This window comes from Neolamprologus brichardi, chromosome 23, assembly GCF_056152115.1.
Source record: "Neolamprologus brichardi isolate AB-2024 chromosome 23, ASM5615211v1, whole genome shotgun sequence".
NCBI lineage: Eukaryota > Metazoa > Chordata > Actinopteri > Cichliformes > Cichlidae > Neolamprologus > Neolamprologus brichardi.
Window position 1 is genome coordinate 41,107,051 of NC_142125.1, and position 13,379 is coordinate 41,120,429.

General features: G+C 41.5%; 1 protein-coding gene across 1 annotated transcript in view; it reads left to right on the forward strand.

The window, feature by feature from the left end:
• Window positions 1-2,279: 2,279 nt before the first annotated feature.
• The window catches only part of LOC102785959 (neuronal membrane glycoprotein M6-b-like), a 47,180-nt gene continuing 36,080 nt past the window's right edge, over window positions 2,280-13,379 (forward strand). Inside the window, exon 1 of the mRNA XM_006808906.3 lies at window positions 2,280-2,391. Within this exon, the coding sequence (XP_006808969.1) occupies window positions 2,388-2,391 (4 nt within the window). The 5' untranslated portion in view covers window positions 2,280-2,387. The remainder of the gene's footprint in view (window positions 2,392-13,379) is intronic.

The window sequence follows — 13,379 nt, forward strand, 5'->3', positions numbered from 1 at the left end:
GGACTTTTGTTTAATTTGAATTTTTATTTACTCAACATAAATTAAAGCTTTTAGCGTCAGACTTGGAAGATTTATTTCTGAATTTTTGGGGTAGTGGATGCAAATGCAGTTTTATTTTTCATTAAATGTAATGATTTAATTATTAAGTGTTGACACTAAAAAAAATGCAGGCATTTTGTGTTTTTCTTACTTCAAAAAAAAAAAAGGAAATGAAACTCTGATGCTAGCACTTTCAGCACTCTGTATTCAGCTGCTCAGAAGGGATGTTTGGTATTTCAGTCCTCTGATTCCCCTCTGCGGGGTCATGAGATAAATCGGATGGGTCGCGAGATTAACGGGAGCGGAGACGAGAGAAACTAAAGTTCTTACTTGTTGGGCTTTTCTCTAATCTTTTTGTGAAATACTGGATACTTTTTTCCCCTCAGTGAGCTTCTAAAGAGCTTTTAAGCACCTTGAGCGACTAATGTTGTGATTTAGTGCTATATAAATAAAATTTAAATTTAAATATAGAAAAACTAAATATTTGACCAGTCTTCTTCGTTGAATTGGTAGACTTCATTTAATTTGTTTAGTTTCCCAGCATGGACCCAACCTTTAAACATAGTCCTCAAATTTTCAGAATGCTTGAGGTTGAGGCTTTCAGGTCTTTTCGGAGTTCAATGTTAGCCTGCTTTTCCGTTCCAAAACCAGTTTTGATGTATATTTGGGATCATTGTCCTGTTGGAACACCAAACTGTGTCCACATTTGAAACCATCTAACTGTTGATTTAAGGTGAAGTTGGAGAATATGGGGGTAGACTTTGTGCTAAAGAAGTACCAGTAGCAGCAATACAGCCCCAGAGCATGATGACAGCTGATACACTGTTCTGAGGTTGGAAAGCTTCATCTTTACTGCTCCAAACTGTGGCCAAACACCTCAACTATAAAACTTTTCTCCAGATGGTGTTTGGCTCGTCTACGTGGGCAACTGCAAATTTTATTTGAGCATAAAGATGCTGGTTTTGGAGCAGTTGCTTGTATCTTGGTTGGGGTTGGGTTGCTTCTAAACCTCGTAGCCAATTTCCTAAAGATGAAGGTTTGGTTCTTCGTCCAGGTCTTTGTAAAGTGGTGACACATTGGAATGACTTGCACTTGTTGTTTTAACCAACTAATTAACTAATTAGCCAGTAAATAGAGTCAATAAATGCAAATTACTTTTAAAATTCACATTTATCAATAAATAGATACATGATTTAAAAAACATGTTATAAGACAATGTAACATGTTTGTTGTCTGCAATTCATTATGATTATGAAAGTCACAGGAACACATTAGAGAACATCGGGTGATTAAATCTATTCAGTTAAAAAAAAACATTATTCAATTAAAAATGAAAACTATAAATAAAAACAAGCTTATGTTAAAATATACTATTTTTATTGACAAATAAATATTGAAAAATGCAAATATTTTTTTGCTGCACAGCAAGAAGGTCCTGAGTTCAATTCCACCATCAGGTCTTTCTGTGTGGAGTTTGCATGTTCTCCCCGTGTTTGCGTGGGTTCCCTCCGGGTACTCCGGCTTCCTCCCACCGTCCAAAGACATGCAGCTTGTGGGGATAGGTTAATTGGATAATCCAAATTGTCACTAGGTGTGAATGTGTGAGTGAATGTGAGTGTGAATGGTTGTCTGTCCCTGTGTGTTGGCCCTGCGACAGACTGGCGACCTGTCCAGGGTGTACCCCGCCTCTCGCCCTATGACAGCTGGGATAGGCTCCAGCGCCCCCCGCGACCCTGAAAAGGATAAGCGGAAGCGAATGGATGGATGGAAAATGTAAATATTTTTCAGAAATATTTTTCATATAAGTTGTATATTCAAAATTGTTATTATGACTCATGAGTCAGTGATTATGGGCGTCACAGGAAAAGTAAATGACATGATGATGTGATGATATGATCATTTTATGAGCAAAAAACAAAGAAATTTTTCATGAATTATTTATTTATTTATTGCCAGTGAATAAATAAATAAATAATAAGCTATTTAAAAAGAAAAAATGAATACATAAATATTCAATGAGCGAACAAACAAATGTAAAACAGATTTAAATGAGTTAAAGCTGGGCTGTGCTTTGTTAAAGTGGACGTCTGTCTTATAAATAGGCACGAAGAACTGACCAGATCTTGTGCGTTTGGATTAATGAAGCCTCATCCGTTTCTAACCCCGGGGGTGACGTCACACGCCACCCCCACCCACCCCCTCCTCCCTCTGATTCCAGAACGGGACGTGCAGTTGTTTTCATTCTGCCTCCCCCCTCCCCTCTCCTTCCCGACCTCTCCAGACAACCTGTGGACATCACCTTACAGTCACTTACAGTGTCCGGACCAGCTTCCACAACAGCTGAAAACATGGGTAGGCGAACTGTGTTTCTACATTTTTGCTGTTTTTGCTTATTTTGCATTTCAACTCTTGCACAGAGGAGCGGGTTCATTTCGTAAGGATGCTGCAGAGATCTGTCCTGGCCGTGTTGAGCTGCGTGTTGTCGGTGTGATGGATTCTTATTTGCATGTCTGATTATCACTTTGAAGCCTCGGTCTGTTAACTTTCACCGTTTCACTCTGAATATCTTTGCAGCCTTTTGTCACACGATCACTCTTCTGACGCTCATTAGGCAGTTATGGTTTCAAATCAACGTGCCCGCGCTCTCCTGCGCGGTCGTGTATCTGCTGATTGATGTCACACTGTGCCATCAGAAGACGCTGTTGGCGTCTTGGCAGTGGTGCACGCGTGTAAGTGGAAAGGGCATGAATTAAAGCTTTTACACCTTTAGAGAGACGGTGGATGTAGATTTCATTTTAGATTTAGACTAATTTTCCTTCCAATAATCCGGATACATGTTCCAGATCTTTTTTAAGATGTTTTATAAAAGTTCAAAATGTACAAAAATCCCATCCTCGCCGAATCACGTGATGCATTTCTCCTGTTGCAAGGTAAAAATGTGGCATTCCTTGGCTCTCGGCTAGCACACAGCGGTTACCTCTCCCCACCTTATCTACTCATGTGAGAGTTGATGTTGATTGGATTAAGAGGGAGTGATCCGCTCCCCGCTGTGGATTAAACGGGCTGGACACGGAAGACAGTTGTTGCGTAGAGGTGGATGCTTGTTCCAGGGTTTTTGCACACTCGTCGTTCTTTTATTAGCTCAAATCAGATTGGCAATCTCATTGAGATTAAGATTTGCTTAGTTTTCAACAGGAAACGGAAAGTATGGCACAGGAAATGAGAAGAGAAATAAAGAAATACAAGAATTATTCAGAATTAAGGGGTTTTATTTAAACAGTGGGAAGGGAAATATCTTTGTAAGTAGTTGTGCAAAGACAGTTTGATGTTCTCCTCTTGACTCATAAATTGGAAGAACTGATATAAATGGCCACCATAGTTGTATTACTAATGCCATGTACACTATTTAGTTTTGTTTTCTAGCTGAAAACAATGAAGAAAAATAATTTAGAAATGATGTTGTTGCATACTTGGTCCAGCAGGGGCACCAACTTTACTTCTCGCAGCACATGCAGCAGAGAGGCATCACCGTTGACCAAATTATGGGTCCTTACCTTATTGGTTTGGAAAATTGAATTATTATTATTATTATTGTTATTATTAATAATTCTTGTATTTAAACTGATTTTCTCATTGAGACCTCGTTTTTAATACAGACCTGTGTGCAAAAACATACAATTGAATAAATCAGACAACGCAGTGTCATATGTGTTGTACCGTGTTCCATGTGTGAGCAGCAAAGAGTTTAAATCCAACTTTTCCAAGGTCAGAATGAATAAGAGGCTTAGCTAAATTTACAATGTCCTGTTGCCTGACGTTGTAAATACTGCATTTAGATTTCACTTACAATTTTTAAAAATGCAGATTTAACCTCTTCAGCCCCAAAGGTGTTTCTGAGCTTCCTGCTCGAAAATGCAATTGATTATTTCTCTGCAATTACAAACTCTGTGGTTACAATCTTGGTATCAAAACAAAGCTAACACTTATAAAATTTTATCAGAGGTGTAAATATTGAAGCAGATATTACTGTGTCAAAGTTACTGAGACTGGAACACAGAAAAAGTAAGTCGATTTTATCCTCACCTATTTTTTTTTAATTTTTAGCATATAACCCCTTTAAAAATATGCCTCAGTTCACATTTCATTCCAGAAATTCAGTAACCAAGATATAAACATCATCTGTGCAAAGATTTATGTTTCTGTACAGCACTCTCAATACATGAATATCCAGACGTTGTACACAAATGTCCAATTTTGGCACACAATTTGACACCAAGCCAGTTGAATTTTTAGGTCTTAAAGAGCAAAAATTAATGAATTTTATTAACAGGCCTAAAAAAGCGTTTTTAAAAAAAAAAAAAATATATATATATATATATATATATATATATATATATATATATACATCTTTGAAGAATTAACCACACATTTACATGGTATTGGCCCTCTTCTGCCGTGCGCATGGAGCCTTTAATTCTCTGAGGGGCTGTAACTTTGGTTTCTTTTGGTCAATTTGCATGATTGACACCTCTTTTTAATCGTTTGAGCCAATAGGATCACAGTAACATTGCCACGTTCACGTCACTTCAACCAATCAGACGTTGCATTGCCAAAACCCACGTAGGCCCAAGTTTACTGCATGTGACGTCTGTCCAGTCACGTGTCTATGGGTGGGTCTACAATGGAGGTTGTTGACGGAAAACGGCTCCCATGCGGGTAGGTAGGCGTGGTAACTGCTGATAATCACGTGGCTACCGGCTAGCCGGTTACATGAAGTCTGAAGAATTTCTTGTTCGTCTCCAAAAGTTGATTCTGTTCATCTGGACGTAGCGTTTTGTGGGAGAAACGTTTCGTTACTCATCCAAGTGACTTCTTCAGTCTCAGCTGACTGCAGGTTTCCCCAAATCTTATGAACAGTACATTTGCATAATGACTGAAACCAGCCCACTGAAGGGACAATGGGCTGGGAGGTCAATTCCTTGATCATTAATATGCAAATTCTCATGACCATTGATCAACAACTGCTGACCAAAACCCACTGATCAAAGACCATGAGTACCATTCACAGACAGTTGGGGAATGGCTGCAATCACAGCATTGTAAGATGGTGAAAGATGGACCCTTAGGCCCCCTCCTCGATTCAGAGATGGTCTTTCCCTTTTCACATAAATCGCCTCTTTGACTCCGCCCTCAAACCAGCGCTCCTCCCTGTCCAGGATGTTACATCCTCATCATTGAACGAGTGTCCACTGGCCTGTAGGTGTAAATAGACTGCAGAGTCCTGGCCTGATGAGGTGGCTCTTCTGTGTTGTGCCATCCGCTTCACCAGAGGTTGTTTGGTTTCCCCAATGTATAAATCCTGGCACTTAACAGCGTACACTATGTTACTCTGTTTGTGTCGGGGGACCCAATCCTTGGGGTGGACCAATTTTTGGCGCAGCAAATTTCGTGTTCGGTTTTGTTTGTTTAGCGGCCTTCTGCACATTTATGTGACTGCTCGTTTAATCGTGGCTTGTTTTCGGTGTGTAAATTGTTTTTATGACATTTTAGCTGAGATTCAGAGGTTTCTGTGGATACCACACATGTCTTTCTCCCCCCGTGATTAACGTGATCTCCTCCTTTTTCCCCCAGTACCGGGGGCGTGGGGCTTAAGGCAAAAACCTTGTAAATAAACGATGCTGCTCTATTATATTTGCTTGGGAGGACAACCTGCTTTTTTGTGAGACACAGAATCAAGAGGCTTCAAAGTGGACAAGCATTTAAACAATCAACAGATTTGCATATTTACATTATATATAATGTGTGCAAAGATTTATGTTTCTAAAGTGAAACATCTACATAATGTATGCCAAGATATACATATTGTAATTTTTTTGCTAGAAATTGACACCAAAAAACTATGGCACCAATACTGGTTAGTCCCAACTTATAGTTGCTGTAGACATTTAGAATTATCTAAAATCAAAATGAACATTTTCTCTAATCTAATGCAGCTTACCTCTATGGGGCGCCGTTTGTCAAGTGAAATATGCTGAAATTAACGGCAACATTTTTCCACATTTAGCTCCAAGCCCCATGTACCTCATGCTAAGGTTGGTATATTTGAAGTCTAGGGTCCTTTGCTTTAGGAAGAAGACAAACTGAGCTCTGTGATATTGAACAGAGGTTATATACCAAGCAGTGTATTTATAGTATACAGTATTAATTCATGGGTGCAGAGGGATAGCTGTTGACATGCTAACACTTCTTCTTCATGGCATGAAAAGAAAAAACAAACCGAGGACAAGGCGCAGTCTGGACTAGTGCTCACGCTCACGTGTCATTTTTTTTCACTGTCGTGCACAGAGGAGAAACAGATTTCAGAAAAAGTGAAGAGACGCATGTTTCATGTTTTTGTTAAACTAGCAGTTTCGTCTGTTTGGCTGACCTGAAACCAGCAGCGTTCAAGTTGATCTCATTAGGCCACTTATTCAAAGTGTTTCTACCTCTTACTTCTCTGCCTATTCCCTCCACGTCTGGATCTCCCCCTCTCTCTTTCTTTGCTTTTCTCTCTCCCATTCATAACATCTGTTTCCAATAAGCCAGCAGGCCTGTTTATCTCCTTTAGGCTGGTGAGAAGTTGAGAACAGACAGGATGTAGCCAAATGACATGATTTACTGCAATGGAGAACAGGAGCCATTTTTCTACAGGCAGCCGTTGTAAACTTCTCTACTTTCAGCTCTCCAGTTTTGCCTGTTATTTCCCCCCAAACTGCTACTTTAGTCCCATCATCGTCAGCATCATCATCCCATCTTTCATCTGCATCTGCTCCTCTCATCATCCCCCTGCTCATTGTCTTCATCATTATTCTTTCCACCACCACCCCTCCTCCCCTCCGCGTCCCCCTTCGTGAATCTGCTCTTTGTGCTCTTTTTTTTTTTTTCGCTGCAGTTCGTCTCTGCTCGACTGCGCGTGGAAACTCGTGTCCTCTTCCATCCTCTCCTGTGGATTTTGCTCGGCGCTGATCTGCAGAATGGATACTGAGCACCACAGCCGTCGAGCAGACAGACTTCAAAGGCTTCAGATTTTTAAGGACTGTTTTATTCTGAAGGAATAAATGATCACTGAGCTGGCAAAAAGGGAGAAAAGTGGACCGATCCACTGAGCTGATTAGAACAGCAGAGTACTGACACTTAGACTAAAGCACTGCTGTCATTATGACAGCTTGACTGTGCCCCAAAACAGACCACAAATACTTGTTTTTTAATCTCTGTTTATTAACTTTGCAAATATGAAGTCACTGCATGGTATGCTTGTGTAGAAAACTGTATAAAGTAACCAACTATGTAATCTCTATAAACAGTTACTATATGTAAATGCATCAAATCTGCACCAATCATTTCAGCAGGCTTTAGTTGCGTGCAGGTAAACAATCTTTTGCATGGAGAAAAGCAGGGTGACCACCTGATAGTCATTTAGCTTTCCTTTTTTTAATATACTCTTGTAAACAATGGCTGGTGCACAGATATGGGAATCTCCAAAGACTGTAGTTTGCTGAATGCACAAGAAGTCCCGTAAAATTGTCCGTGACGCCCAAAGGCTAAGTCAGCAGAGTAGCTGATGGGTTCCCAGATTTTCAGCTGTGCATGTGTACTCAAGAAATAGTCCACTTCAGATGTAGTCGCGCTACTGGAAACGCCTCAGCTGGAAATGCCTTAGTTAAGCGCACAGGAAGCTGCTCACATGGTTCCCACTTGCATATGGTGCCCAGTGTTGTTTGCACATCAGCACAATCCAACATCACATTTGCACTTGGAAGCTAGCAGGTCAAAGCGACTGATCTGATCTACCGATGCTGGATATTTGCATTCTCATTTGCACCTGTGTTGGATGATGTCTAGAAAACTTCAGGGCTGCAGTGCCTGTTCAGAAACAGCAGAATGCTTCCTGTGTCTGCATAGGTTTGCTCCTTGTAGTCCAGCTTCCTCGAACTATGGAAGCTGGTTTCCACCACTGGAACAAGAAAATTTGTGATCTGTGAGTCACAATTTTGAGTTATTAACTCAAAGTTTCAACTTAATAACTCTTTTTTTTTTTTTTTTTGTTAATTTTGACTGATTTCTTAAGACGTTTAAGATAGCAAGTCAAAATTTGTGAAATAATAAACCAAAGTTGGGGGGAAAAAATATTATGTTTTTATTACTTCTTTGTTTTTTTTGCAGTGTTGAAAAATGATTCATGAAGCAATAATTTTGAGTAAACTGCAACTGAAATATATTTAAAAAAGGAAAGCTTTATTCATTCCGATAGTTAATCATTAAAGAAAATGTGCTTGGCAAAAAAAAATTGAATGTTAATTTCTGAATGAACTGAAACAAGTAAAGTTCATTTTACATTGTGTTTGTTCAACAAAATTACTCTGTGGATAAGACAGCCGTAAGTGTGGTCACAGATTTTATTGCAACCTATTGTAGCAATGCGTTTCTGTCATACTGTGAGGAAAGTCCTAACATTGTAGTGCCAGTCACACCTCTCCGAGCACCTTTCTATTGTGCCGTTATTCCCTGTGGCATGTTGTTCTCAGGATTGTGTCGTTTTTGTTCAGTCAAGAGAGTCAAGGAAGACGCTTGTAACAGTTAGGTGAAAAGCTCGTATGCTTTTAACTCCTGCAACTACCTAAAACAACATCGCTCCCTCTTGAAACTCTCGGAGGAGGTTCGATTTAAACTGACTGGAGCAACGCAGACCTCAGTTTTTAAAGCTGAACTTTGACGAGGTACGGTGGGGCTGGTGAGAGGATTGGTGCCGAGAGCATGGTGGACTGTTGATGATCACACGTGGAGCTCGAGAAAGACAACAACAGTTGACGTGGTTTGCTGAGAGTTAATAAATACCTGTTTGTAAGCCTCCATGGCAACTATGCACAAAGCGCTTCTTTACAGTCTCCTGAATGACGAGAATTAGTTCCTCAAAAAGATTTGCTCATTGAATCGTGCAGTGCTTGATCGGAGCTCCAGCTGTGCAATCACACTCACTGAGCTCACAAACAGCTGAATGGTTTATACTCCTCATGATTCATGGCCTCCGAGTTTCCCTGCTGAGTATGAGAGAGATGGTCTCTGCTTTGTAATGACTTTTAAGTGTTTTCTATTCCTTTTAAGATTCGATCAGTTTCACTGTTTAACGTGTTGAGCCTGATTCCAACAGATTAAGTGGCCCACTCTCACTTTGAAGTGCGTTTAGTAAACTAGCTGTACAGTGGTTTGTGTTTATCTGACAACCTTTAACATCTCAAAAGAGAGGAAAGCACATGAGAGGCCATTATTACCTTGTTCTAACTCCAGACTGCTCATTACCAAGAAGAAAGAATTTAACTCTACCCCTATGAACACACGACTTGAATCTTTTTCATTTTACAAGAGATTCTGACTTCCAGTGGTTGTGAAAAGAAGATAATCTAGAATTACTTGTTTGTATTCATTTTCACTATAGAGCTCTCATTTTGTCTTGTCTTTATGTTCAAATATAGTGTGTGCCTTTTTCTGAAGGAGAGAGAGAGCTGAGTGTAAAAGCAAAGCTCTTGATTCACCGGTCTATGTCTCTGCCCTCACCTATGGTAATGAGCTCTGGGTAGTGACCAAAAGAATGAAATTGTGCATACAAGCAGCAGAAATGAGCTTTCTCCGAAGGGTGGCTGGCCTCTCCCTTAGAGATGGGGTGAGGAGTTTAGCCATCAGGGAGGGTCTCAGAATAGAGCAGCTACTCCTCCACATCGAAAGGAGCCAGTTGAGGTGGTTTGGGTGCGTTCTGGGTGAGGTGTTCCAGGCATGACCCACTGAGAGGGCAGACCCAGGACACACCGGAGAGGTCTGGGAATGCCTTGGTGTTCCCTCAGACGAGCTGGAGGACGTGGCCGGGGAGAGGGAGGCCTGGGCTTCTCTACTTAGGCTGCTGCACCCGTGACCCGTCCCTGGATAAGTGAAAATAAATGGATGGATCAGCTGCAGCCCTTATTGTGAACGGTCTTCACTTGGCTGATTAAAACGTGTCCTACTGCAGCCTCCATAGCTGGGATAGAACTGAAATAGGTAAGAAAACTGAATTCAGTTGTCTTGACAGTCTTCAATCTACTGGCATCTAGTGATGAGATTTTACACACTGTAACTTTAAAAACTCCTAAATAGTTACAGATAACAAATGTTTGGGAAATCTGTTCATGTTTAAATAAATAAATATAATAAATAATAATAAATAATTAAATTATATAATAATAAATCGTCTAAAAGGAAAAAATATAAGCCTTTGGAGATTTTTGAATCACCAAATATCAGTAACGGTCTTAAAAACGATCATTATTTTGCCCATAACAATGTAAGAAATGAACTAGTAGTATTTGTTTTTCGCTCTTACTACGCTTTTTATTGATTTTGCTATTGTTTGAAGGCATCTTACTCTTTGTACAGTGTGTTTTAATGTTTTGAAAGCTGTTGCTTAGTACCCGCCCCGCTGATTCGGCCTTGACTGAGGCCAACATGTAAACACAGCCCTCACACTTGCTTTCATATTCAGGCTCCTTAAACTCAGCTCAACAGCCACTTTTTATGTGTCGGAATCAGTCGGCGTTGAGAGGACCTGTTGCCTTGACAACGCACTGATGCACAAAGCTGCGAGGCGGGCGTCGTTTCAAATCCCGGCACATGCAAACAGTCACACGTCAGATCTCATGAGCCCACTCGGGCAAGAAATAGACAGTACATAAAAATACATACACGTGACCCACAGACAGCAGGGGATGCCATTCTGCTTCACCTCGCCTCCCTCCCCTGCTGTTCCCCCACCTCTGCAGTGATGATGATGGTGAAGAAGATGATGATCCCACCCTGCTTTGCATTTCCTCCACACAGTGACTCATGGCGCGCCTGCACACTGTGGATGGGAAGCATCTCTTATCCCACATTGCTGCCAGTGTGTGCTGCAGTTCTGTACAGTAGGTCACAGGTGCAGCAGCCCCGGAGTCACATGACTCTTGAAGGAGGGGGGGAGGGGGGTCATATGATGCAGGCAGGCAGTCTGAAGTGGGGTGGGGGTGTGTATATATATATATGTATGTTTGTTTGTGCGTGGTTGAGGTCGACGCTGGGTGTGCGCGCAGTTGTTTGGATGACAACGTAACATCATGTGGAGCAGACTGTGGACCAAATCTGGGCCAGCAGGATTAGTGGCTCGTCTGATAAATTGCTGAGCGGAGGGTGCCCTGGGGGGATGGGCGTGTAGACGCGTGTGTGTGAGTGTATGTGTGTCTCTAGGTGTGTGTAGGTTAACCCATGCGTAGTGACAGGAGTCAGATATTGTAAATAAGATGAAATGTATGGGAGATGCTCCCCCAGTTAGATTTTATTTCTGTGCAGGAGAGGGTGGGCGTTCGGTCAAGCATTGTGATCGTGTGAGTGAGTGTGAGGATGAGGATGAGATGACAGGCTGAAACAGAAGCTTCAGCGCTCTGTTGTGTTGCAATTCAGACTAAGAAATCACAATCGCAGGGAGAAATCAGAGCACACAGAAGTGCAGGCGTTTCAGGCAGCATGGACGATGACGAAGCATGATGGGATTAGTTTGCATGAATTTGCATTAAAGTTGCCCGTGTGCCTGTTTCAAGTGTGGAGCGGAGCTAGAGATGGAGCGGACAGGAACATGGAAAGAAATCCCATTTGTTTGGAACATTCCTTTAAAAATCCACAAAAACACTGGCCTGAATGAAATGTTTGTATTTGTGTTGACATCTTTAGAGTTGAGTGTGTGTGCATGTGTGTGTGTGCATTCAAGGTAGATTAACCTTTGTCAGCATCCGACGTTTTGGTTCAGGAATGAGAGGGAAGTGTCTCCTTGGCGACCGACGGCAGAGGGCGGAGGCGAAACTGGGTCATCATAACCACCACAGATTAAGAGACCAGATCTGGACGTACATGCACACACCAGCAGACACACACACGCAGATGAATAAAGCCCGATAAGTCACAAAGGCACATTGTTTCTACTGATAAATTAAAAGGATTGTCTCAGGTTAGAGATGAGCAAGGTGCAGAACTTCAGCCTCACTCTCTGGCAAAGGTTTTCCTTTTAGGGGAAGCCAAAAGCCCATTAAAAAAGCAAGGATTAGACTAAAGCGACAGCGGGAGGCTCATAAAGCCGTCGCTGAGACAATGTTTGTGTGTGCGCGCGTTAGTGTTTGTACCAGTCTTTGCATGTTTTTGCTCGCTTAAGTGATGGCCTGTTTTCAGCATTAGTGATACAGCTCTTATATTTGACTAATGGAGGCAAACACCCAAACATCAGCTGCTGTCACACATGAGCTCTGGACAGTGTCTGCAGAGTCAGACTCTGCGGTTGCCCTTTCTCGCATTTAGCAGCAGGAGATTCAGACACATTAGCGCATGCAGGAGGCAGGACAAGTCACACCCAATCACTGGCTCTGAATTTGGCCGACAGTCACCCGCTCTGTCCTTATATGGCCACATTGGATTCAACCAGTCTGGGTGAGTAATGTAAAGAAAAATCAGTGCTCCAGTGTGTGTGTGAGACTGGTTATTGTGGGGTGAAACAAGCAAGCTGTGGAAAGAAGAACGAGTACACAATACAATTTGATTCATGAGCCCAATAAGTAAAGTTTACAAAAAGTAACTTCATCGATGCTTTCTATTTACCTTGGAAGTTAGATTTTGAAAACTTTAAGGTGATTGCTTTGGTTGCAACAGTAATATACATCCATCCATTCTCTTTCCTTTATCCAATTCAGCATCGCAGAAGGCTGCAGCCTATCCAAGCTATCATAGAGCGAGAGGCGGGGTTGCCAGAAACAGACAACCATTCAGACTTATATTTACACCTATGGGCACTTCAGAATCACCAGTTAACCTGACCCCACTAATTGCATGTCTTTGGACTGTTGGAGGAAGCCAGAGTACCCGGAGAGAACCTTGACAAACACAGGGAGAACATACGAACTCCACACAGAAAGACGCAGTCAGAAACCCAGAACATTGTTGCTGTAACAGTGCTAACCACCGTGCCACCATGCTGCCAGGGCTGAAAATGAAGACAGAAGTGCCATAAACTGTAGTTCCTCTAATGGCTACTTGAGTGATTCAATTTCCCATCAACTCTGATATTAAAATGCACAACTATTCAAGAGACATAACCATGTTTGCAGCTTGGTACAAAAATAGCTTTGGTCTGAATAATTAAATCCTTCTTCATATTCTAAAAGTTAGTGGCATGGTTTCTTTGATTGGCAGCCACTTACTTCAGTTCAGTTCAACTCATGTCAAAGCAGTTTGTATTGTAAGATTAAAACCTTACAATA